The sequence below is a fragment of the Euprymna scolopes genome, chromosome 1 (genome assembly GCF_053919585.1).
Source record: "Euprymna scolopes isolate OS-2025 chromosome 1, ASM5391958v1, whole genome shotgun sequence".
Lineage (NCBI taxonomy): Eukaryota > Metazoa > Mollusca > Cephalopoda > Sepiida > Sepiolidae > Euprymna > Euprymna scolopes.
In genome coordinates this window covers 140,629,588-140,657,386 of record NC_136482.1, presented here as the reverse complement: position 1 = coordinate 140,657,386, position 27,799 = coordinate 140,629,588, and the positions used below count along the sequence as shown (strand labels likewise).

Genomic DNA, 27,799 nt, shown 5'->3' with positions numbered 1-27,799 from the left:
AAAGTAAATAATATGCAGCGCAATTAAAACCCGTCATCAACAAACCGTTTGGAAGTAGCAGAAACGACAACAGCAAAAAACAAGAATCGACGTTTATTTTCTATTTTGAAAAGGAAAGTGAATAGCTCTTACATTTTGCTATTCTCTCAATAATCCGCTATACTTTTTTTTTCCTGTCTTATTTTGGGGTAGATTTTATTTCTACCCCCCCCCAGGGGTATATATATATATATATATATATATATATATATATATATATATATATATATATATATATATAATATATATGTGTATATATTTGAAAAAAAAAAAATAATAATAAAAGATACATAAAAAATATAACTGTTGTTTGTGGAAAAAAAAATCACAATTTCTATTTTTGATTTGGCCAAATGACTGGAAATATGTTGAAATTTGGCCGTTCTGTCGGTGAGTTATCAAGTTTATTATTTTCATTTAATTATTTTGTTCATGTATTTGCTTTTTGTAATATATATTACAGTAATATGTAAATATTACAACTATTATTATTATTGTTAGCTCTTTACATCAAGTCGTTTCATGCCTTGTCTTGGTCGATTTCCCTTTATATATATATATATATATATATATTCAATAAAGATTTTTCTAAATTGCCACAATTAATTAAGCTCGATAAAAATGGATTTACACTTTGAGAGCAAATATAACTTTATTAAACATGCCAAAACAATAAGATTTTTTTGTATATCATTTTATTGCAGCTAAAAAAAATTCCAATATTTCAACACGAGATCGAATAGAGAAACAGCACACACACACGCGCACACACACCCGTTTATTATATCGAAAAAAAAATCGCCATTTAAAAAATCTATATATTTCTTTTGTTTCTTTAATTTCTAGGCTGTTTTCTTAATTTGATTTCGTGTTGTAACATTGGTTAATGTTTTTTGTTACTTAAGTTAGTTGACTGATCGATTTAAAAAAATATTGTTTAAACAAAAGCAATATTACGTATTTGTCGAAAATAGTAATATATCCAAAAATTACGAAAATTCATCGCGTAGAACAACTGATATTGTGTTTTTAGTAAGGAAAAGTCTATCGCTTATAGACAACAAATGGTAAATTTTCACTTGGTTTCCACTTTAACATTTTCCTTTAAAATGACAATTTCAGTCGGTTTTCGAGTCCGGATATTAAGCAATGTATTTTCTTATATTATCGCTGGCGACGCTGGTGGTCATCCAGGTACGCGCGAGCGCGCAACCCTACGATCACGAAATCGTGAATGACAAATTGAGTTTCACAATTTTTTTTGAGGGGGGGGGGTCGGCCAGGGGAAAAAATAAATAAAGTACTTGTTTAGTTTAATCAAGGCATTAAAAAAATGAAAAAAAAAAAAAACTGAAAAAAAAGCGTACCCGTTATGGAATGAAGTTAAGCGTACAAAATTGCCACCCGTGATAACATGATTTAATATTTGGAAAACTACTTGTTTGTCGTCTAATTTTAATTTTTCGCCAATACTACACTGTGACAAGGCAGTTTGGTACGCGAGTGCACATTTAACAGCCTTCGTTTATGCTCGCGCGTAGCGTAAACGAAGGCTAGGCTGTGAAATGGAAAATACTCCCAGAGTTCAGGGGTTAATACCATGCAAAAGAAATCGGTACTCATGCACTTATTGATCCGTGCTGAAATAATAACATTATTATTTAAAAAGCCATTCTTAACATGGGGAGGGAAGGGTGTTTTATACCTATTCTGTACTTTAGCCTTACAATTGAATAAAAAAAAACATATGATAAAACTTTAATTAAACTTAGAAATACGATTTAAAAAATAGCGCGGATCAGTAAGTGCATTAGCACCAAGAAATCAAACAAAAAACCTTTTTAGCCAATAAACACACAAAAAATGCCCCCTCTTTCAGGTGGCCAGAAATTCTAAGTTAAATTTACATGGAAAAGTGATTACCCACTTTTCGAAAAAGTAATTTCTTCATCTCATGAAAACTATTTTTGTGTGACGGAAACGGTTTTCAGATTCGTTTTTAGCACACCGAAATCTACAAAAATATATTTTGCTATATACGGACGACGTGAGACGAGTCTTAAAATAAAATAATACCCACCATAAATAAAATAAAATGAAATAAGGATAAAACATAAGGGGTTTATATTACTGTACACATAGATTCGAAAAAGTTGTCAAAAAACAAAAATATAACAAATAAATGTTATCAAAGGCAAGATATCTAACTGGATATATTTTTCGTATTTTTATTCAATATAACATGTTTATTCAGCTCGAAAACCATACAGTGTTTACCGATGTATCGGAAAATTCAAGATGGCGTCTGACTCTCTCTTTAACACGGTAAGTTTGGGAAAAGGTGTTATAAATAAAAATCTAGACAAAATACTATTAAAAACCCGCCGAATATATGTCAACATATGTCACGGTAACATATATTGAGCGGATTTTTAACAGTATTTTACCCAGTTTTTTTTTTATTTATAACACCTTTTCCCAAACTTACCGTGTTAAAGAGAGAGTCAGACGCCATCTTGAATTTTCCAACACATCAGTAAACACTGTATGGTTTTCGAGCTGAATAAACATGTTACATTGAATAAAAATACGAAAAATATATCCAGTTAGATAGAAAAGTAACTTATCTTGCCATTTATTTGTTATATTTTTGTTTTTTGACAACTTTTTCGAATCTATGTTCAGTAATACAAGCCCAACATAAGATTAAATTAAATGGACCTACAATACCCCCCTCCAGTGTATTTTTTTTATTTTCGTTTTTTTTTTTCAACGGATTATCGATTGAACACTAGTCTAGTAGATTAGTGTCCAAATCTACCATAATAAAAATTTTTTAAAATCAATATTTTTAAAGGGTGCTCAGTTTCTAATCCAAAGTTCTAGTAAATTGATCCCTCATATTGGAACCACTCGACGAGAACACGCACATCCCCTTTTATATAAAGGATTTTTCATTTATTAATCTAAGGGCAATGTGTTCTGTATTGTTTACACTGATGGTCATTTTTCAATTTTTGCATTAATCCAAAAATTCAGTACACAAAATTAAGACGCCGGAAGCCAAATCAGAAGAAGAAAAAAAAAAAAAAAGAAAAAAGATGTGCAAAAAAGTACTGAGGATGGAATCTGACTCTGCGTTGTGATTTGACTTTCAAGCGCACCTGGTGCGTGCGTATTTTATATACTTTTATTTTTTTACATTTCTATAAATATATATTTTTAATATTTAAAATATATCCATATGGAAATATTTTATTTCAAAAAATTAATTTAAACTTTCATAGTTTACATTTCTTTAAAAAAATATATATTTAAAATATATTCATACGAAAATGATTTTACAAATTTCCTGCAATAAAGTTTTCTTTAATTTATATATTTTTTAATTCTTGGATAGAATGTATTTTACAAATTTGATCACACAATTTTGTCATAACTAATGTATCATAAAACAATTGAATTACGAAACTGAAATCGAAGTTTATCATTTTTTTTATTGCTTCATGATAGCACAAGAAGTGTTAAAACTAAAATAATTTTCGAAATAAATTATTTCCGTATGGTTTCGTATGTCGTTTCATGTTTAGTGACTTTCGTTCCATATTTTATCTAGCTGAGCCCACTTCCGGGGTCTTAATTTTGTGTACTAAATTGTTGGATTTAGCCCCCAATTTTCCGTAAAAATTGCTTTTAACTATAAATAACTTTCTACCCGATGGAGTTTCGTAATTTTAAGATATATTACTATTTTCGACATGACAATTAAGTAAGTACTGTTGTTTTCACTTAAAATTACATATTTTAAAAATCGATCTATCGACTCTATTTTAACAAGCATCAAAAGTTCTTTTCGAACAACTTTCATTTTGGATTTTTCTTTTATCAAACAAAAAAGTTCGTTAAAAAAAAAAAAAAAAAAAAAAACAGTCGCTCATGATCATTTCATTTCAGAAAAAAATTCCTGTTATAATTTATTTCGAAATTCTAGTTATTTTCATAAAATCTAAGAAAAATATTTTAATTTAATAAATGTTCAGATAATGCTTTTATTTTGTGTTATTGTTTTGCTTGGGACAAAAGTTACACTAAACTTTAACATTTTGGAGGGAATTATTTAAAGATTTTCTTGAATTGTCTCTCCTTGTTCCGAATGGAGTTCTTCAAAAATAAAAACAAGAAAATGTTCATAATTTTGGTTTTGTTTAAGTTCTACATGTCTGTGTTTACTTTTGTTTTCTGTTGACCATTCTGTTTCACAATGAATGCCCTGAAAAGGTCTTATCTCATTTATGTTTACTAGTTTTAAAATAAGCAAACGAACTTAGCTTTTTTTTTCATTGGTCGGCATGTTTATTTTTGCACGTGCATTGAATTATTGCGCGCAAAAACTAACATGGCGACCAATGAAAACAATAGGGAATACATTATATAATAACGGTCTTAATATCATGAAAACTACTTGTCAACGACAATTTTAAATTTGATGTTCCTTCAAAACGGAACCGAATACCCTTAAGTACCAACTTTTTAAAAGTAAGTCTTTAGTTGGTACTACTCTAGTACACATTGTTGACCATAGTTTTTAACAATTTAAGTCGTTAAAACTGTATGAATTATATTTTGCATGTAAAAAAATAAAATAAATAAAAATGTTATTGATATTGAACGTGATAATTTTATCCGAAATGCGATATATGTTAGCACAAACATTGTTTTTTATATATATATATATATATATATTTTTATTTACATGCTAAACCGAAAGGAGGAGGCTTATGAAGCAATCTTTTAAGATATAATAATTTAAGGAATTTGAAGAAATATGAGTGCTTCTACAGAATTTGAACCGAATTAAACCGACTTTTGCCGAATTAAATCTAAAACTTAGATTAGAGTTAAACAGTTCGAGCCATTCATCTAAATTCCGTAAAAGTATTTTATTGTTATTTTTTAAATTATTATTTAATTCGATAGCGTGTGTGTGTGTGTGAATACGAATAAGCGTGATTTGTTTGTATGTATGTATGTATGTATGTATGTATGTATGTATATATATATATATATATACATACATACATCAATTAATAATTTATTTATTTATATAAAGTGAGTTATATGTGATGAAATGTAACGTCCATTAAAGAAAAATAGTAAAACGAAAATAAAAGTGAGACTCCCGGGCAACGTTGGGTAAATATACAGCTAGTACATAATAACTTTGTTCGGTTATTCTATTCGCCCCCCTTCCCTCCTCCTTTATTTCTTGCATATCTACTCACTTGGTACTTGACATGCATTGGATGTTTGGTAATAACTTGGAGATCATGTCGTAAAAAATACTGCTTTATACCACAGGAATTTGTTGTGAAATATCAGATATTTATAAAATGGCTCGTCTCGAGAAATCGTGCTAGAAATGCTAGACCGACTGGCGTCACCGAAATTTTTTTTTTTTTTTTTTTTTGTATTGTTCAATATCCACGTTTTCTGGAGAGAAATATGACATTTCCAATGGATTACTGATAGTTTGCATATCTTTCCCTTCCACATCATATCTTTCCCTTACAATATCTCCAATGGCTTTACAAAAATATGTGCATCCTAGATTTAGATAATGACTTGAATGTCAGGTAGTTTGACTTACTATATATATCCGAAAAAGTTCTTATTTTGTATTCGCAAAAACTAAATTTCAAAAATGCTACATAAATCCCATTTTACTTTCAAGATAAAATGAAAACTACATAAGTCTTCTTCTACACGTCCTGTGTATCAGAATTTTTGTAGGAATTTTTGACACCCCTAACACGAAACTGCGAATAAAATATAAAAAACTCGTAATTTCTCTTTTAAAAATGGGTTCTTTGTTTTCTTTATGGATTATACTTCCAAAATAAACTATTTAAGGTGTATAAAAAGTAATAGAAATATTTTTTAAGCAGTAATGAAATTAATTGAATGTTACGAGTTCAGTATTTTTCAATTTTTAAACTTTAAAAATCTATCAAAATTTTTCTATTGATTCTATTTTTACGATATTTTCAGGGTCAATGTGAAATTTTATGCTCTTTCCAATAAACCGAGTATAATATTTTAGTCAAACGTTTTTTTTAATTCTCGCCCCCCCCCATTTTCAAATGTCTATTAAAAAGTAAATAATTACTTTACTCACCAAAGTTTTATATATCACAAATTGAAGATAAAAGATCAATAAATAGTATATTCAAATTTCAAACAAAAAAGGTAGTGTTTTTTTAGAAATTTACTTGTAAAGTCCGAAGTTTAAAACTTTTTTTTAAATCACGTTGTTTTTTTTTTTTGTTTTTTTTTTGTTTTTTTTTTTTTTAATGAAACCTTGGTCCTTGCTCGTTTAATTGAAAAAAAATTAGGGTTTGAATTACATTTTTCGAGTAGTTATAAGCTTGGAAAGACAGGGGGTCGAATTAATTCACGCCTCCCATTTTGAAATGTCTATTAAAAAGTAAATAATTAATTTACTCACCAAATTATTATATATCACAAATTGAAGATAAAAGACCAATAAATATATTCAAATTTAAAACAAAAAAAAGTAGTGTTTTTTAGAAATTTACCTGTAAAGTCCGAAGTTTAAAACCTTTTTTTTTTTTTTTTTTTTTTTAAACGCGTTGTTTTTTTTTTTTTTTTGTTTTTTTTTTAATGAAACCTTGGTCTTTGCTTCTTTAATTGAAAAAAAAAAATAGGGGTTGAATTACATTTTTCGATGAGATATACGCTTGAAAAGACAGGGGGTGGAATTATTCCATATTTTTCACGAAATTTCTGACACACACCCCATCCAGTCAGTCAGGATAAACAGGGCATGCCCACATTCAGCACATTCGTTTTATTTCGAATAGGATCAAAGTCTGGTATCGGTTCTATTTCTGTCAGAGGAAGAAAAATCAGGTGTTGAATTGGCGCTTATGGCTGCAATTAAAAGTAAAGAAAATACACACGGAGCAAAGCTGAAATATTAAACAAAAAAAACACGTAATTTGGTCAAGTAATTTTTTTATTATTCAAGCAAATCAAATTTTACGACTAAACGAGTTGTGTTTTTGTCGGCCATGATTACTTCCGATGAAATAAAAAAAGAAGAGGACAACTCAGATCAAGGCATCTTGGTGAAAAATCAGCCTTACGTTCAATGCAGTTTAGTAGTAAAATCGCTAACAATCGTAAATTATGATTTTCTTTAAAACTACTTGATCGCTTTATATGATTTTTGGAATATGACATCTTCGTTCTTTTTCTGTGTTTTTTTTTTTTTTTTTAATTGCCGCCATGAGTGTCAATTTGAATAAGCACCAAAAACATTTTACATTAAGAGAATTTGCATTTTTATTCTAATCCTTTTAGGGGGTTGGATTTTCCCACCATATAAAAAAAACTGACATTTAGAATGAATACTATGAAAGGATTGAAAATCTCTACATACCACCATTTCAAAACTACCCACAACCTAGAGAGTAGCAGTTCTTTCTCTTTTGTCAAAAATATCGTTCATGACCTGTGAGAATTAACAACAAAAATGGAAGGCAAGCGAGAATTCCAAAGTTACCGAAAGTGAATCCAAGATCCACTTTCTACTCTCCGCTTCAGTAAAACTTATTACTATAGAATTATTAGAATTTTTGGCACTTCTGCATTTCACGCACCTGCCGTAAAAATTCCAAGGGAGAAATATGAGGCGAATGTGTGTATTTTACTTTCAAGAACAGCAGCCGACAGATGCCACTTGTGAGCCAAAGAACAGGGATCGATAACTCTTTTCTAAAAGTGCGTGCAAACTAAAATTATATTTGATACATTTTTATACAATCTTTCTTTACAAAAAAAAAAATTAATCTCTATAAATGTTTCATGTTAAATGTTAAGGTTTATATGATCTTTCTGTGAAAAAAAATTCTTAAACCTCTAAACGTTTCATGTTTTTAAATTCTATTTTGCTACATTGACAAACTAAAATTATATTTTGATACATTAAATCAGGCAGTCTTGCAGTTAAGTCCCGGCAAAGTTCGATAACTCTAGAAAAGTCACATCAGTATTTTACACCGTCAAAACTTTCATAATTTTTATTTTTATTTGAAAACTAATAATTCGTAATATTCGTGATTTGACGGTGTAAAATACTGATGTGACCCTTCAAGAGTTGTCGAACTTTGCCGGGACTTAACTGCAAGACTGTCTTAAATCACTCATTGGAAAGAAATACAAATACATTAAAATTATATTTTGATATATTTTTTTATTCAATAAATGTTTCGGTTTTCATATATTTTTTATTTCGTTATATATTTTTGCGTTATTCTTTATATTTGAGGTTCACATAATGACCGCTAGATGTCATTTCTCTTTCGAAGAACAGGTGTCGAACTCACTTCTGTTGCTAATATGTCACTGTCATGCAGAAGTGCCGATTTTTTTATCGTTATATAACAATTAATGTTAAGCAGCTATGTAAGAGTAGATTTTAAGGCACCACCAAAAATTGTCTATATAAACATACGGCCTAACGGTTAAAAGCGTTATTAAACAATTGGTTCTAAGTGGCATTCTTCTGGAAGTTAAACGTCCAACTAAGAATTAACTAAGAATAACATAATACTCCTCAAGCTTGACAAGATGCACCCCAGCCACACAGATTACATCGAGTGAAACGTTGTCAACCAAGCTTAAAATAGTACATTTAAAAAATTCTGAAACAAATAATTAATGTCAATAAAACCTTTTGTTCTTTGTTCGAAAATGCTGGGTCTTTTCCTTTTTCTTTTTTTTTTTTTTTTTTTTCGTATTTAGTGAAATTCAGAAATTGAACTATTGAATTTCAAGTGAAACCAATGGTGTCTACTGAATTTAATGTCACAGTCATGAACGTATCCAAAAATTACGAAAAACGATAAGGTAGAAAATTAATTGGGTTTGTATTACACATAGATTCGAAAAAGTAGTCAAAATAAAATATATAACAAATAAATGTTACCAAAGGCAAAATAACTTACTCTTCTACCTATCTGCAAAAGTTTTTAGTGGTTTTACTCGCTTTAAAACCTGTAATCGGTTCGAAAATCATACAATGTTTATCGATATATTTGAAAAAGTAAAATGGCGGTGCGCCGGTGTGGCTTGCTGTTGAATACAGTAAGTTTGGGAAAATGAGTTCAAACTAAATAATTACACAAAATACTGTTAGAAACCCGTTGAATATATGTCCGCCTATATCACGATAACGTATATTGAGTGAATTTCTAATAGTATTTTGTGTAATTATTTAGTTTGAACACATTTTCCAAAACTTATATTCAACAGCGAGCAGACCGCCATTTTACTTTTTTCAAATATACCGATAAACATTGTATGGTTTTCAAACCGATTACCTTTATTTGTTATATGTTTGTTTTTTGACAACTATGTGTATAGTAAAACAAATCCAATTAATTATTAATAAAAATAGTTTTCGAAGACAAATAGCAGAAAATTGAGTTTTGCAAAAACAAACCAGAGTTCTAATTGTTATAAAAGGGAGGTAAATCTTTTCTGAAAACTTTTTGGCCAATTTAAAGCAAAACTTCACTAATTGTCGTCGAAATTTCTACCTTATCGTTTTTATTAATTTTTGGATATTTTCATTCCTGCGACATAATTAAGTAGCTACCATTGGTTTCCAGGTTTTTACAATAACGAAGAAGAACCCTTGGGAGGGGGGGGGGTAACCACCCCATAATATTTTAAAATAAACTTCAAAACGGAGATTATTTTCCAAACTGCAGAACGTTTCAACAACATTTTCGAATTTCTTACATTGACGATTACTAAGAATAAATGGTCGTAAACGATGTTTGCCTTTGTTAACTTGCACATTTGAGAATGAGTTTAAATTGGCGGATATAAAAGTATTTGGTACTTCTACACTTTATCGCCGAAACTGGAGACGCCATTTTATTTCACGCACCTGCCGTAAAAATCCAAGGGAGAAATTAGTATTTTTGAACTATGGCCAAAGTTAGAAAAAAAAAAAAAATACTTCCCCGTTAAAATAGAAAAACAAAAAACAAACCGTGGCGCTTTTCGGTTTCATTTAAATTAATTTGTTGTTGATCCTTCAAAGTTGCTTTAATTTAAAAAAAAAAATGTTTTAAATTATTTATTTGCTCGAAAAAATAAAAATAAATTAAAAAAAAGCAACAAAAAACAAACAAACTATTTCATAGAAATCCAATGTTGCTTTCATTACAAAATTGTTTTATTAAAATTATATTTTCTAATGCAAACTTTTCGATAAATGTTTTTACAATTATATTTTGATAAATTTTTATACAGTAAATGTTTTGGTTTTCGAATGACGCTCGCCCAGTTTAAACAATTATGAATATGTCATTTTCATTTTCTGTTTTTATTAATAATAAAAAAAAAAATGTTTCATGAAAAACTTTCCCGTTTTCATTAATTAAATCGAAACATTTCCAATAATGAAACAATTACGGATATATGTTCGCTTTCACTTTCTTTATTTACTTTTTTTCATAGTTCTTTCCGGAAGTTAATCTAGTTTAATGTTTTGTTATTTATTTCATGCTTCGGCCATGGTTTAAAATACTGATTTCTCACTTGGATTTTTACGGCAGATGCGTGAAATAAAATGGCGTCTCCAGTTTCGGCGATAAAGTGTAGAAGTACCAAGTATTTTCTGACTAGAAAGTCACTCAAGAAGTATGGATTTATTTATGACCCTGGACCTATGAAAAAACAGTATTTCTCGATTGCGTCACGATTAATTCCTTCCTCCCTTTTCATCAATTATTTGGCAAAGAAAATGTAAAATGCATGTTTTTCCTCGAATCAAATTCTTTAATCTTTGAAAGATAAAAAAATTAATTTTTTATATTAATTAATTTTAATATTAATAATTTATTTAAATGGAATTTAAAATGAAATAATTAAACCCCTGTTTTAAAATTGTTGTTATTTTCGAAAGTCGATGAGCTTTAAGATTTATATTATTTATTTATTTATTTATTTATTTATTTATTTTTTAATAATTGAAACTTTCTGGAGATTGTGCCGCCATGATAAATGAAAAAAAAAAAAAATGGAAACTGGTGAAACATTTTTTTATTAGTGCAATTTCCTTTATACGAGACTAGCAGGGCTACCCGGCGTTGCTCGGGGCCGTATAAACAATGAAAAAACAAAAGCAGATATTGAACATATGTTTTATTCTTAGGGGAGAGGAATCTTTCATCTCAAGTTTTAGCGTTACAAACAAACATTTGTCTTTTATATATATAGATAATGACAGGTTTTTTGGGGGCCCCCCTCGAAGATAACTGATCAGTTGACCAACTTCTAGTGGTCCGTTTGACGTGAAATTTCGATATTTGTCATCCGGGTGATGGGGCTTCGATATGATACCAAATTTGTCAAGTTTGGTTCCGTCTTTCAAAAGTTTTAGCGTTACAAACAAACATACATACATACACACAGACGTTTGGCTTTTATATATATAACTAGCAGGGCTACCCGGCGTTGCTCGGGACCGTATAAACAATGAAAAAACAAAAGCAGATATTGAACATATGTTTTATTCTTAGGGGAGAGGAATCTTTCATCTCAAGTTTTAGCGTTAATGACAGGTTTTTTGGAGCCCCTCCTCGAAGATGACTGATCAGTTGACCAACTTCTAGTGGTCCGTTTGACGTGAAATTTCGATATTTGTCATCCGGGTGATGGGGCTTCGATATGATACCAAATTTGTCAAGTTTGGTTCCGTCTTTCAAAAGTTTTAGCGTTACAAACAAACATACATACATACATACATACACACCGATTTTTGCCTTTTATATATATAGATAATAAATGTTCCCCAGTTGAGGGCATGAATGAAAAAGAAACCAAGGAAAATGATTTCTTCGGTGAATAATAAACTTATGAAATGAACGATTAACTTTCAATCGTCATCGTCGTCGTCGTCATCATCATCATCATCGCTGTGTTATTCAGCGAGAATGAAGAAACCCAGCTGCATCATCATCATCATTATCTTTATCATCATCATCATCGTCGTCGTCGTCTCTCAAATTGGAAGCATTTTGTTAAAAGGTGAATATAGTGATGGCATGGCCGTGCCACGAAGAAATGTTTTCCGTGTCTTCATCTAATCGAGTTTCGAGGTAGATTACGAGGAGGATTTCTATTCTTAGACTAACACAATTTTTATTTAGGTACTAATTAAATGCCCGTTTTGGGAAAAGCTGGATATCCCCCCCACACACACACACATACGTTAGAAACTGGCCACGTCGTCGTGCAAATCCACAATCTGACGGATCAATTAAGGGACAGCTTCTTTGTCGCTTCCATCCATTATTCACGTCATGTCACACCAACAATGGATTTTGTTTCAAGGTTCAATGATGTTGGTAGTGTGGTAGCGGTTTTGGACTAGCTATTATTCGACACTTATCGTAACGATTCAAGTGTAGCATCTGTTCCTGCCTTGTTTATCGGATGACCCGTGGATTGAAATGATGGTTCGGTTCGCTCAGATCTTACTTCCTCCTTGGGGAGGCGGAGAGACATTGGTTTATCGCCGGTAGCCCCCACCCCCACTGGGAATGCCGACGGATTTGATCAGGACAAATTTTGCATTCATCCGAATTGCCTAACCCGCACAAATACGTTAAATTGACTTTATGTCTAACCTTAATGTAGTGTGTAAACAATCTAGAAATATTACGGAATATTACGACGAGAATTAGAAAATTGATTGAACACATTTTGGGTTTTAAAATAATTTAGAAGTGCACGCCGCCATGGACGAGGACAGAACAGTCACTTTTAATGTTTACGTTTTGTTTTTTGTTGTGTGTGTGTGTGTGTGTGTGTGTGTGTGTGTGTGTGTGTGTTTTCTCTCTAATTAATAAAAAATGCATTTTTTTCTTGTGGTTTGAAATATTCATTTTGCACTTTTTAATGAAATGATAATGATAATAATAATAAAATTAAAACAAAATAATAATAAAAAGCAACCGACAAATGGATTTATTTTTGTTAAATTAAAGCGTGAACGTGTAAACATTAGGGTTTGGGGGGGGGGGTGAAATCTTTTTGTTCTGCTAATCAATCAAAAGAACATGGTTCAATCCCTGATCGAGTCATACCAAAGACTAAATAAAAAAAAAGAAGTTATTTGGTGCCCCTCTTCCCCTGTAAAACACTTGGCATTGTAAAGTGAGAATCAAGGATTACAATAACCCTGTAAAATGAGTGGCACCCTCTTTTACACCTTTGTGTAGGAACTAATGAAAAGGGAGCTTTCGGGTTGCTCTCGACTACAATCGACCTCTTTTAAAAAAAGATAAAAAGCTTTCTGGCTTTATTATTTGTCAAGTACTGCATAATAGAAAAAACAGTAAAACCATTTTAGCAGATTTCGCTTGTATTCTTGGATTTTAGTTGAGCTTGAAATCGATTTGCCGAATTGCTGTCATATTTTTGTTAGTGGGGGGAGGGTGTAGTTTTATTGAATTTGAATATTAAATGGTTCTAATGTTTTGTATAAACAGGCAATGCGTACTACGGGCCCCTTTTAGAGAGTCCGGTGTGTGTGCGCGTAGTCTGTATCTCATTGCTCTTTATGCCCCTATGTGCGTGTGTACAATGCCAGATGTACCTGGCTTCATCTGGTCCTTTCTTCTGTGGTCATGCACGCCCCTCCCACTTTCACTCTCCAGCCCATGCAAGGTGGTAGCCGCCACTCCCTCCTTCTGTCATCTCGCCCCCCTCTCCCTTTAACTTTCTCCTGTGCTGGTGACAGGCTTCTTCTGTCTATGGCCCTTTACTCGCCTGCATGCCTCTCACCGACACCATCTGTTTCTCGTCTATTTTTCTCCCTCTTTTTCCTCCACGTGAAAAAGGATAGATAGTAACGATGAGAGACAGACTATTTTCTCTCTTGCCCATCACAACCCTTTCACTCCTCTTTTAAAATTGTTGGCCATCTGTTTATCTGTTTCTTCTCTCTTACAGTAAAAACTGCCCATTAGAGAGAGAGGGAGAGAGAGAGAGATTGTGGGATGGGAGGAGATGACCAGCAGATAGCGATGTAGAACGACTGCTGCGAGATAAGTCCACACACACACACAATTCATTCCCCCTCCCCTTCTCTCTCTAAGTGGTGGACCATCTGTTGTGTTGTTTCTCTTCTCTAAAAAGCGATATGTTAAACTGAAATTCTATGGCATCTGTTAATGTTGGCACCTACGATTCGCTTCCAATGTTTGCGTTCACGTTTGATTTTAAGTTTGTTTTTGTGTTGTTTATATTTTTTCTATTCGTTGTCTTCGACAATCGATCAAAGATTTCTTGCCCTTTTCTTTTCAGTTTTTGACCAAATTATTTCAATTATTTTTTTAAGGGAGGGGAAGGCTATGTGGCTGTATATGCGTGCGCGTGCGTGTATGTACAGCAACAGCACTGTGTCGCTGTATCATGCTCATCAGTGCGGCTAGACTAGCACCCATCTTTAGCTAAGGATTGAACCTATGATTCTAACCTCCGGCCCATGAGATCGGCAGCCGTAAACGACCTCTTTAAATGTCCACTGCTCGAGTGCTCGCTCGACCTGCTTTATTTACAAAGAGCTTAGCTTCGCATAATTAAATAATTTAACGACAGTGCTCTCTCTACCCAAGGAGGGGGATTGAGAGACACAGAAAGGTATGAGACACAATCTGTGTTCCTTGTTGTTGCTTTACTTTCGCTACCAACACTGAAATACAGAAAATAAGTAAATTTACATTATGTGTGTGTTTTGTAGATTTCAAATAAGGTTTCAGATAAAATATACACGCAAATAATAGAACAATTTCTAAATGCTTGTCATTGCGTAGCGTTTTTTTTTTTTTTTTTTTTTTCTGCGTTGTTTTACATGTTTTTTTTAGTTCTTTGATGTTTGTCTATTATGACACAAGATTGATTTCAGGATGTTGGGATGTCAAAAAGAGGCGCTTTAAGTACGAAAATAAGCCCCGTCGGCACTCCTCCGTAAATGAGGACACTTCAGGCAACGCCCCCTTCGGGTGGGTTATTTTATTTACCTACTCTTCAGGATGTTAGACACAAAATCAAGCATTGGGTTGGCACACGTAGGTATCCAGTCCGTACCGTTAACTACTTAGTCACCGTCATCCCACCCAACGACCCTTCGTATAAGTTATAGGAAAACAAAAATTAAATGGGTCTTCTTTTTTTTTGAAAATGAAAGAATATTTTGTCATTAATTTCCGTGATTTTTACTTTTTTTTTTTTTCGTTTTGTTGGTGACAAATGGCTTTCAAACGTAATAATGGCAAACATCGTAATAATGCGAACATCGAGTCAGAAACAAGCAACGTATCCGGGGTATTATTATTAATAGGAATAATATAAACTTCGATGCAAAAGGAGTTAGCACTGGTAAAAACCACATTTTACCTATTGACCCCCTCCCTCCTCAAACTTAAAATCCGTCAATAGTCTGTTAAGGTAGTCGACAGATCGATTTTTTTTATATGTGGTTTTTAGCAAAAACAACAGTACTTACTTAATTATCATGTCGAAAATAGTAAAAGATCCACAAAGTACGAAAATTAATAGAGTAAAACAACTGTTATTTTAAGTAAAAAGAAAAGTCTATCGCTATTGGCTAAAAAAAAACTTTGGCCATTATAGTTGCGAATAGGGAGATAGTATGTCCCCTGTATTTGAAATCTTCCGGGTGTTTACGTCTAGGGAAAATGCACTTTCCCCTAATTTTACGTAAACATTCCTTTTAACTATAAATAATTTTCTACTCAAGGAATTTTCGTAATTTTTGGATTTCGACATAACAAATAAGTACACATAAAAAATCGATCTGTCAATTCTATCTTCACAAGCATCGTTTGTTTGATGGGTAACTCAAATTCAGTATTGCCAATGTAAACTTATGTAAGCTGCGGAAGTTGATTCAAGTTTCTGGAAAATACTTGTTCCTCGCAGAAAGAAAGTATGCGGGCTGCATGTGACTCGCGGATTGCGTGTTTGAAACCCTCTAGTCTATTTTTATTTTAACAATAATCTGCAGTGAAACTTCGTGGATTGATTTCCAGTGGATTCAAGTTGCTTTATTCCAGTGTTCCTCATTTTGCAACGCATGTTTAAATTGTTAAAGAATTCTTATTAGAACAAACGGAAATGAATGTACGTAAAAAAAAAAAAAAAAAATCCCCGATTAGTAATTAACGAGTTGGATATTATATATACTGTGGCAGTGTCGTTATACCAACTTTGCCAATTCGATTGTGATGATGATGGCAAAAGGAAACCCTGTATCTGTGTATCTCCACCACCACTACCCCATCCCTGCTAACCAATATATCAGCATCACTCGTGATCATCATCATCTTTCTCTGCCCTCTACCGCCCTCTTCTGTGTGTTTGTATTGGCACTGCGCCGTGCTAGAGAAAGTGACATTTTACTTATTGCTGGCGCCAGGCCGTCTGACACCTTCTTTCCTCCTCTACGCCAACCTTGATGCCGAAGCCACCTTTGCGCCATTCACAACACTCACTCTCTTTTTCTCTTTTCTCTCTCCCCTCCGCCATCTTTTCCTACTCGGGGGCCCCCAACTGTCTACAGATGTTTTTTTGGGCTTCTAAATCGTTTTTCCGGCGCACACACTTTTCTAGAAAAAATAAAAATAAAGATAAACCTACATTAATATATATATATATATATATATATATATATATATATATATATATATCGGGTAGAAAAAGAATGGTGAAATTTTCGAAAAAGGAAACGATACTTCTTGCTTTTCTTTTGCGAATTTCTTGTAGAGAACATAAAAAAATAATAAAAAAACGCGCTCGCACACACTTACACACAACAGAATAATGCGTGTGTGCGGTGATTGGATTCCTTGTGTTCTTGCGAGAATACGCACACGTGCATTATTACTCTGTGTGTGTGCGCGAGCGCGCTTATTTACGCTTTCCCACACATGTTATGATGATGATGAATTATTTTGTATGTGTTTTCTTTTATCTTTTTGTTCAAAAAAACAAAAGGAAGAGTGTTAAACTCCTTGCTGCTCTTTAATACGACAGCGGTGCGCCGGTGCGATGAGCATAACTGAACAAAAGTATTTGATTTTTTTCCAGTTGAACATTTCCAGGCCACTCACTATTCGGTAGCTTAAAGGCTTCAAAATTACTTCAAATTTCAATCAGCGACCTGCCATTTTTTTTTTTTTTTTTTAGAAAAGTTCTAGTGTATTTGTGTGTTTCTCGCCTATAAGTAACTTAGATTAATTCATTATTATTATTATTATTATTGACTGAGTATTAACCCTTTAATTTATTGAAATCAAAAATAAAGTAATGGAAAATTCTATACGGCATAATCACGTTAACACACCGGTTCCCGTCAGATCACTGAAGTTAAGCAACGTTGAGGCTGGTCATTACTAAAATGGGTGACCAATTTGGGAAGTCCAGGTGCCGTATGTAGGAGGACGTCAACACCTCCCTGTAAAAAGTTGCAAAAACCTAACGTCGTCATCTCCCCCGACGGGGATATACATGCGACTGGGGACCGCTTGTAAATTTTATACTCCCATGAAACTTCCTCTTTCGGAGGAAGCCGGTTAAACCCAATGGAAAATGCTGTGTTTTATTTATTTATTTTTTTAATCTAATAATATCAAATCGAATAGCGTCGGTTGAAAACAGCTAGTTAATAAGATTGAAATGGCCGATCTGTTTTGTTTACTATAATCGCGAGTGTTCGAAGGTGATCTTGGGTATCTTTTACAAGCCACAGAGATTCGAAAAATTGGTCCAAAATTCAAATAAATGTTATCTAGGGCAAGATAAGTTGGAAAAGGTTTTAGTGGTTTTATTCAATTTGAAACGTTTATTCGGTTCGAAAAACATATAGTATCGAACGTTACGTGAAGAAGAAAAATGTCCGCGAATTGACACCTAAATATTTAAAGTTTTGATAATGACTTCAAAATTAAAAAGAAACAAAAAGATTCAAAATACTGTTAGAAACCCAGCCAATATATGTTACCGTGACATAATTATTTTACAATTAGTAAGTAGAAAATCAAGTATTATGGTTGGTTTATGCACCTTAGCGTAACCTTACATTAAACTTAAGCAAGGCACAAGTTTCCGAACGCCCCCGCTTTATGAAAGAACCTTATTAGTAATATTACTTAGCGTGTACTTATTTTTAAGTAGACATGAGACTCAGTTATCACTTGTTCCATTTTCCTATTTTCTCATTTAATTTTAAATTCTTTTAGTGATCAATTATTTTTAAGAAACTTAAAACCTTTTACACAACGATAATTCACTTCTTTTTAAAGGCAAAACTTTTTTGTAAGAAATTGAATGTGTTAGAGTAAACGTTTTTGTTTTGTTTTTTATGAAAATATTGATTTGTGTTTTAGCTTAAGCTCTTTTGAAGTTCAAGATCGCAAATCAAACGCGTCAAACATTTTCCAATTTATAAATAATTTCTTTCTTTATATTTGATTCTTTTCAACTTGGTTTTATTTCCTTGTGTGATATCCGAATGACGTATGCATAGTTATTCCGACTGACCGAGAACGTTTGGATAAAAAAGATCTCAAACAGAGGACGGAGCAGATATTACATTTGTCTCATAGTCTGTCGCCTGAAATGTTGAAGAGTTCACCGACGGGCATCATATATGTTATTTTTTACCTTGTATAGAATGCCCTTTTTCTTTGCATGCGGGGGGGGGGTCTTCATTAAATCGATTTTGCGTTTTTGTCTTCGTGGAAAGCAAGAAAATAGTGTTCGATGATGAATCAAGGTGAATGAGCTTTGTGGAATATATACTGCAGTTCAATCGCGATATATATATATATATATATATATATATATATATATGACGCGTTGAAATCGTGAAAAATTAAAATTACATAATTTATTATTTCATCTTTAAGTTCAAGCAAGAAATATAAAGAAATATAAAAGATTTATTTCTTTATTCCATGGAGTTTCAAAAAGTAGGCATTTCTCCTCAGAGGAAATAATTAGCGAAAATGTAAAGAATTAACAGTTTGCATAAATTTTAAAACTTCGAAAATTTTAAGTAAAAGCATTTCTATATTAAAGAAAAAAATTCAGGCAAGTTTGAAAATTTTGTAGAAAAGCAATGTTCGAAGAAATGATTTAAAAAAATAGTCGAGGGAAGTTGAATAATGACGTATAAATTACAAGTCGGGGATCCGTAAATGGCGACGTGAATAATTCTAAGATCCGAATCCAAATATTCGTAGAAAGTCACATTATAAATAGAAATATCTTGCTATAAAATCTACATAATTAATATAGATTTTCTATCTACTTCGCGTTTCATGATGTTTATCGAAAATAACAAAGATAAAATAATGACCCCCCCCCCCGCCTCTCTCTTATTCTTAATTTGGTCATTTTATGATCTTGAAATATTACTGAGATGTAGTGCGCAGACTGAACGACGACGACGATTTTTTTAAGTAATGAATTAAATCTCCATAACTTCACAATGTGTGACCCAATGTCAGACACATTCTTTGAATATAATTTTTGAATGCTAACATGCTAAATAATGCAATCAATAATAAAAGCAAAACCAATGCAAGTAATAACCAAACTTCAAAATAAAAGTTTTAAACAGTTATAATTGCATAAAACTTTCATTTTATTTTTTTATCGAATTTTTTCGTTCAAATATTGTTTTTATGACCTATAAAATGTGTTAAAAGTTGTTTTTTTTTTTTTTTCAGTTATATTTATTATAAGAAATAGATGTTTCAACCAATAGTTCACATCGTGAATAGGTGGGTTTCTTATGCCAATTTACAATTGAAAAAATCCTTTTCTTGAAATTGTATAGCATTTTTAAGTCATTTCTTAATTCACTAAAAATGGCAAGTTTTTAAACGTACTATTATTTCCTTTTATGACATTTAATTATATTGACTTTTAAGGGAAACAAATGATTGAAAAAGATTTGAAATGCATTAGAAAATATGTTTCTGTATTTTAATTTATTTTTATTTTTATTTTTTTTGCTTGATAAGGTCGGATTTGAAAATAGAAACTCGGTTGAAATTAACTTTAAAGAAAGTTGTTTGACAATGCAATTTTATAAAGTTTATCAAGAAACTGCTGGATTTTATCTTAGATTCAATGATTCATCAGAAAAATTTGTCTTGAAAAAAAAAGCATTTTTTTCAAGCTGACTCAATAATTTTAAATGCCAAAAAGTCGCTTTCGAACGAGGATTATGTTGCTAAAAAAGTTTAATAAAATAGTTTGAATAAAGAAAGCTGATAACGTTTGAAACTTTAGGATTTCAATTTATATTCTGTTTTTGTCAGTTGATGAAAATGTTTATGAATGGTTTTCAATTGAAATATATAAATATATACATAATGTTAACACAACGCCCCTCCCCCCCCCCAAAAAAAAAAAAAAATTCTTCAGACTACTGTTTACATCTTGAATGTCATTTTCATGTTTCGGCTGATAATTCTTTAGGTGTATCTTGTCAAATTCGGGAGTGTTTCTGTCGTACTCGAGAATCTGGACGTCAACCTAAAGTAATTCGCAATTTTTTCGATCGCCCACACTGAAAAAGAATGCCACTTTTACAATTGATTTTCCAAGTACTGTAAATCACTGCGCTACGTCGTACGAGTCCTTGCGGACAATTTACAATCATACAATTGTAACCGAGATGAGAACCGTAGTTTCCAAAGAATAATACGAATAACCAATCCTAATCTCAGATAGGTAATTAAAATACAGTTGCGCTAAAGTCATATCTTGTCAAAGTGGTTCATAAAATCGCCGTATTACCTTGTCCAATCATATTTTTTCTTACAAAATCATTGTACACATTTAATAATTTAAATAACATGGGGATATGTAATGAAGAAGACCAATGTATAACTTTTCAAGTTTAATTTCATAAATACATACCTTTACATATTCAAAATTCATTATTCAATTGATTTGGAAAATGTACCCATTTACTTACATCCCCTCTCCCCCCCCCACACACACAAAGACAAAATTAGACACAGGGTCGGTTTTTAACGTGGAGAATATCCAACCCCTGACAACGGTTCACTTAAAAAACATAAAAATTGCTCCAGTCGAGAATAATTTCTTCTTCCCTGAAAACGAAACCGATACTACAATATGATCTTAGTCCGAAGACCAGAAAGCTGTCTAAAAATGTGTAATTTGATTAGAATCGCATAATTTAAACGGCAGTTGTGTAAACATTGTTAGACATGTGGGGTGGAGATGGGCTGTGACTGCTGTGGTAACCAACCAGGGAAGACGAAGTGTTTCCCCTTACCATCTCGATACTCTCACAGTTTGGGTCGTTATTCCTGGAACCATTTTAGCTATGGCAAAGGTTGATGATAGACCTTCTTGGGCTTATCGTGTCTCTACACTATTAGATGATTGGAGCTGGGATTTCGGTAAATTCAAATCAAAGAATAAAGGTACGTTGTAAGGTTTTCATTGTCTAAATTTAATGCGAAAGCAATTTGTTTTTAGTTTTTCTTACAAAATAGAATGCGATAGACTATTCTAATAATAATAATAATAATAAATAATAATAAACATTCGTAAAAAATTATGTTTAGCTTTATTGTTCTCCAGTTACAACGATTAAAAAATAATTTAGAAAGGTGCTTTTTTTTTTGCAATAGTATGTGGTTGCTTTTTTTTAGTTTTTTTTTTTTTTTTTTTTTTTTTTTGCTATACATTTCCGTAAATATTCATTTCAGTGCTAATAATTCTCTCTCTTTTTTTTTTTTTTTTTTTAAATTAAAACGCACATTTCTGAAAATATTTTTTCTTCGTCTAAGCTGTGGTGTGCATCATCGCTTCTTCTCTCCAAACATATTGGGAATTCCTTTTATTCTACCATTATTTTTCTCTCGTGTGTGTGATTTCACGGGTACAACTACACACGCACACATTTCCAAACGAATACATTTTCCTGCGGATATGCTTGCTTTCAAATATTTTGTATTAACATTTATTCCTCGATGACTTAAAGTTTTTAAAGTTTTGATTATGACTTAAAAATTATACAAAATACTGTTAGAAACCCACATATGTCACGGTAACATGTATTGGGTTTCTAACAGTATTTTGTATCAATTTTTAAATCATTATCAAATCATTACATATTTTATGTGTCCATTCGCGGCCATATTTTGTTCTCGTCTAACGCTCGACACTATATGTTTTTCAAACCGAATAAACTTTTCAAAGTGATTAAAACCACTAAAAGCTTATTCAGCTAGGTAGAAGAGTAACTTATCTTACCTTTGATAACATTTATTTGTTATATATTTGAATTTTTTATCACTTTTTTTAAATCTTTGTGGATGCAAAACTTTATTTATTCATGCAATGAAATATGTTTTCAATAAATGATACGATAATTCACACATCTATTTTTAATGAGATCCAAAACGCTTAGTTTTTGTTTTTTAACAATAAAAATTTTTTTTTTTTTTAATAATATAAAACTCGCGCAAATTGATATATAAAGTTATGATGAGTATTTATATTTTTTTTAAATATAAATCAGGACGTATGTGTGTGTAATTAATTAAATCAAAACATTTTATGACCCTCCCTGTAATTTGATTGAAGTGTTGCATTGTTGCAACATGCATTACCAATCTATAAACGTTTTGTCCCCCCCCCCATTTGTATTTCGTTGTGATTTTTTTTTTTCGAAAATTAATGCTGAAGAAACCAAAGTCTTTCGGTTTCTGTTTTTGAAATAATTTCTTTTTAATATCATCTAAATAATATGTACCTACATCATCGATTTAAAAAAAAAAAAAAGAAAAAGAAAGAAAAAATTATCTATCGCAAAAAATAATTGAAAAATATCTGGTGCCGTTAATGAAAAAAAAAAAATAGACTTTAGCCATTTTAAAATTAATTGTTCCTAAATCAAATAAGACGCCACAAAAAGAAGCCTGCCTTCAACATCGTTTTAATTATTTAAAAGATATTTAGCTGACAGTTTTTTTTTTTTTTTTTTTTACTACAAGAATAGATAGAGAACAATAAGTAACCCACTGGGGTTTACTAGTAATTCTTACGTGTTGATTGTTGTATGTTTATACATAGGCCATTACCTAAGAATTCTCTTTGAAAACAGTCTGTGGTGTCTGAGTTACAACAAGTCTCCCCGGATTTCCAGTACTCTCCACCTTTTTCGACAACCTCTGCAAATTAATTTGTGTTATTACAATAGCCGTCTACCATTGATTTCTCATTGGTAGCACCCATTGGTCTTCATTGGGATATGGATGGCAATAAGCCTTCCCAAGATCCCAATTTACTATGACGAAAAAAAAGGGGGAGTGAGGGGGATTAACTTACACTGATACAGTTTCAGTTTTCACGATTCCATGTGATGTTTCTTTGTATTTTATCTCTGTAGTAGTTTCTGGGTAATATCCCTTGAGAGCGTATGGTGATTATATGAGAAAATAAAGCTGTGTACGCATTATAAATATTTCTTTTCTGTGTCTTATGTTATACATTAGTACATTAGGGGTCATTTTGAGTTAAAAGTTTGTTTACTGCACCCATCTGAACTAGAGAAAATCATGATTTAAATGTGTATGTCTCGTCTAAATAATTAACGATGAATATCTAATATGGCCGACCAGACGGGTGATCAAAAAGTCAGATCGAGCGTACCGGAAAACGAAATAAGACCAAATTGACAACTGGCCTTTTTTTTTTTTTTGCTTGAACTTTGCGCTTTTCGGATTATTTTGTTATGTTTTATTTTCTTGGTGGATTTTTTTGGGGGGGGGCAGAGATTATAGTTATAGGTAATTATTAACAACACAATTGGTGCAAGTCCAGATTAGTAGCCACTTGTAAACAAAAATGAGTACCTTTTATTTTCTTGAATAAAAAAAACTTACTCGACGAGAACACGACTGTTTTTGCTTTAATAATTATTTTTTTATTCAAACGTAACAAATAAAAATTTCAATTTGGCTGTAACTTTGCGGTTTTCGGATTATTTTTTATTTTTATTATTGTTTTTTTAGCCGGATTTAACTAACAAACAAAACAAAACAAAAACAATTTTGGTACTTATGCACTTATGTTACTGTTATTTTTTTATGGTTTAAGTGCCTTCCCCAATTTTTGAAGTGTTTCTAATGTTTTTACCTATAACTATAATCTCTGACAAAAAACTTCCCCCCCCCCAAAAAAAAACGGCCCCCCCCAAAAATCCACCAAGAAAATAAAGCATAACAAAATAATCCGAAAAGCGCAAAGTTCAAACAAAAAGAAAACAAAAAGAAAAAAGAAGGCCAGTTGTCAATTTGGTCTCATTTCGTTTTCCGGTACGCTCGACCTGACTTTTTGATCACCCGTTTGGTCGGCCATATTAGATATTCATCGTTACATACACATTTAAATCATGATTTCTCTAGTTCAGATGGGTGCAGTAAATAAACTTTTAACTTGAAATGACCCCTAATGTACTAATGTATAACATAAGACACAGAAAAGAAACATTTATAATGCGTACACAGCTTTATTTTCTCATATAACCACCATACGCTCTCAATGGATATTACCAGTTTCTGTATGCACCCCCACCCCGTGGATCATGTGTTCTGCACTCAAGGTTTTTTTTTTTTTTTGTTTTTTTTTTTTTAAATATTTAAGCCGTTTTCATTATTGTTATCCGTTGTATTTTCTCGGCCACTTCTCTGATTCCAATCTCGCCTGTTCTTTTTCCGAAGTTTTTCGGTATTGTTTCCAATGTTCTTACTATTATTGATGTTATCTTAACTTCCATCTTCCCTTGAGCTTCCTGGCCAGTTCTGTGTATTTGCTCTGCTTTTCATCTTTCATCCTTCTCCTCCTCCTCCTCCTCCTCCTCCTCCTCCTCATTATTATTATTATCATAAATAATAAATAAATAAAAATAAGATTTATAGCATTCTTACAAATGTTTTTTTAAACTATAACACAAATCATAAACAAAAATTGCATTAATTTATTTATTCTTTTATTTTTTGCTGAAAAGGTTTTCTTTAAAAAGAAAATATTAACCCTTAATAATTTGGTTCTTAGGGGTGCGTTCAAAATGCTTTCATTTGATTTAGATACAACTGAACCATAATACGTGAGATTTGATTCAAAACTTCAAGCCATTAATTAATTTCTATTTAGCAGTTTGAAGACTTCGACATTGCTTTCAATTTCCGTAATGCCACGATGCAAACAAACGTTGGTCTTTTTTATTCTGTGATAATTGGTTAAAATGGCTGCTGAAATTTTAAAGTAATTTCTGACTTTTTTTGTTTTTATTACTGATTCACCACTTATGAGGGATAAAAGCTCATCGACCAGATAAAGAAATGATATGCCATATTTCTGTGGGCATTCTTTTTTTGTTTTGTAAATTCTTCGAATAAGTTGTGGAAAAATAAAATGTGCTGATAAAGTTACTTATCTTAACAAACTTCGAAATTATATAATAAAGCATATACTCTTCCCTCTACTTTATTGCTACCATTAGTGTCTTATTTATACCACCACCACCCGGATAGAGGAAGTGGAATCCTGTTTTCATAAACTAAAATATATACATATACTTATTTTCTTAGTTTCTTCTGTCCTTTCAAAATAATAATAATCATCATCATAATAATAATAATAATAATAATAATAATAATAATCATAATAATAATCATAATAATAATATTAATCATAATAATAATCATAATCATAATCATAATAATAATCATAATCATTATAATAATAATAATCATAATCATCATAATAATAATCATAATCATTATAATAATCATAATCATAATAATAATAATAATAATCATAATCATTATAATAATAATAATAATAATCATAATAATAATAATAATCATTATAATAATCATAATCATCATAATAATAATCATAATAATAATAATAATCATAATCATTATAATAATAATCATAATCATCATAATAATCATAATAATAATCATAATCATTATAATAATAATAATAATAATCATAATAATCATAATCATCATAATAATAATCATAATAATAATAATAATAATCATAATCATCATAATAATAATCATAATCATTATAATAATAATACAAAGTATGTAATTAGAAAAGAACACCTCAAAAGAACAAGAAAACTCCTAGAAACTAAACTATATAATAGAAACCTAATAAAGAGTATAAACACATGGGTAGTGCCACAAGTAAGATACTCCGGACTGTTTACATGTTGGACCAAAGAAGAACTGAGGCATCTTGACCTGAAGACGATGCACAATGCACTACATTCAAAGGATGGTGCTGACCAACTCTACGTTAAAAGGAAATACGGAAGAAGAGGACTAGTTGGTATAGAAGACTGTGTGAATGACACGGAAAATGAAGTAGAAAAATACATAATGCAGAACACTGAAAGAATGATTACTGCAGCAGGAGACACTGAAAAAATGAACAAGACAGAAAACAGAGAGACAAGGAATAAGAAAAGAAACGTGAGAATAGAAACACCTACACGGACGATTCATAAGCATAACAAAAAATGAGATTAACAAAAACACCTGGACATGGCAACAAAACTAAATCCATGATAACAGTTGCACAACATAACGCGATTAGAACCAACCACATTAAGGCAAAGATCGACAAGACACAAGAAAACAACAAATGTACACACTGTGGACAAAGAGACGAAACAATAAATCGCATAAGCAACTGCAGCAAACTAGCCCCCAAAAATACAAGAATAGATATGATCTAATGGGAAAAGCACAAATGGTACAAGCACAAACCGGCAGCAGGAATTGAGAATGAAAATCACAGAATTCTATGGACATGAACGTACAAACAGACAAACCCATCCAAGCAAGAAGACCCGTTGTCATAATTATTAACAAAGAAGGAAAAGTCTTGACAGATCGTAGATTTTGCCATTCCAGCAGATTACAGCGTGAATCAATGAGACTGAAAAGAGGAGCAAATACACAGAACTGGCCACACATCTGAAAAGAATATGTAGAATATGTAGAAAGTCAAGATAGCACCAAGAATAGTAGGAGCACTAGGAACAATCTCTAAACACTTGGAAAAAAGAAAGGGAGAGATTGGTATCAAAGGGATGGCTGATAAGATACAATGGATAACAATACTGAAAACTGCTGAAATATTAGGGAAAACCCTTGAAATGCGGAGACTAATACACAAGCGCTAACCAGACATGTAGAAACTAGAACAGAAGTAAAGGAAAAAGAGGAAATAAAGAAAACTGAAACTGTATAATTGTAAGTTACCTCCCCCTTCCCCCTAAAAATGTCTGCATCAGCTGGCACCACATCAAATAATCATGAAGGATCAAGGAGGATGGAAAGATGAAGGAGAAAAAGTACTAACTAGACCGTCACTGGATGAGTGCACAGAGGACTGGCACCTTTGGGAAGCTTACTGCCATTCAAATTCTAGTGAAGACCAATGATCGTTGCCAGTAGGAGATCAATGGTAAATGGCTGTTGTGATAACGCAAATTCATTTGCAAATGTTATCGAAAGAGGTACAGAGTACTGGAAATCTGGGGAGACTTGTTGTC

General features: G+C 31.7%; 1 protein-coding gene across 2 annotated transcripts in view; it reads left to right on the top strand.

The window, feature by feature from the left end:
* Positions 1–284: 284 nt before the first annotated feature.
* The window catches only part of LOC145275117 (protein CBFA2T1-like), a 74,531-nt gene continuing 47,016 nt past the window's right edge, over positions 285–27,799 (top strand). The window contains exon 1 of one of the 2 annotated variants that reach the window (XM_080127627.1): positions 285–429. In XM_080127627.1, the coding sequence (XP_079983753.1) occupies positions 393–429 (37 nt within the window). In that variant the 5' untranslated portion in view covers positions 285–392. Of the gene's footprint in view, positions 430–21,423; positions 21,636–27,799 lie in introns of those variants that run through there. The other variant, XM_080127661.1, reaches the window with a different exon arrangement.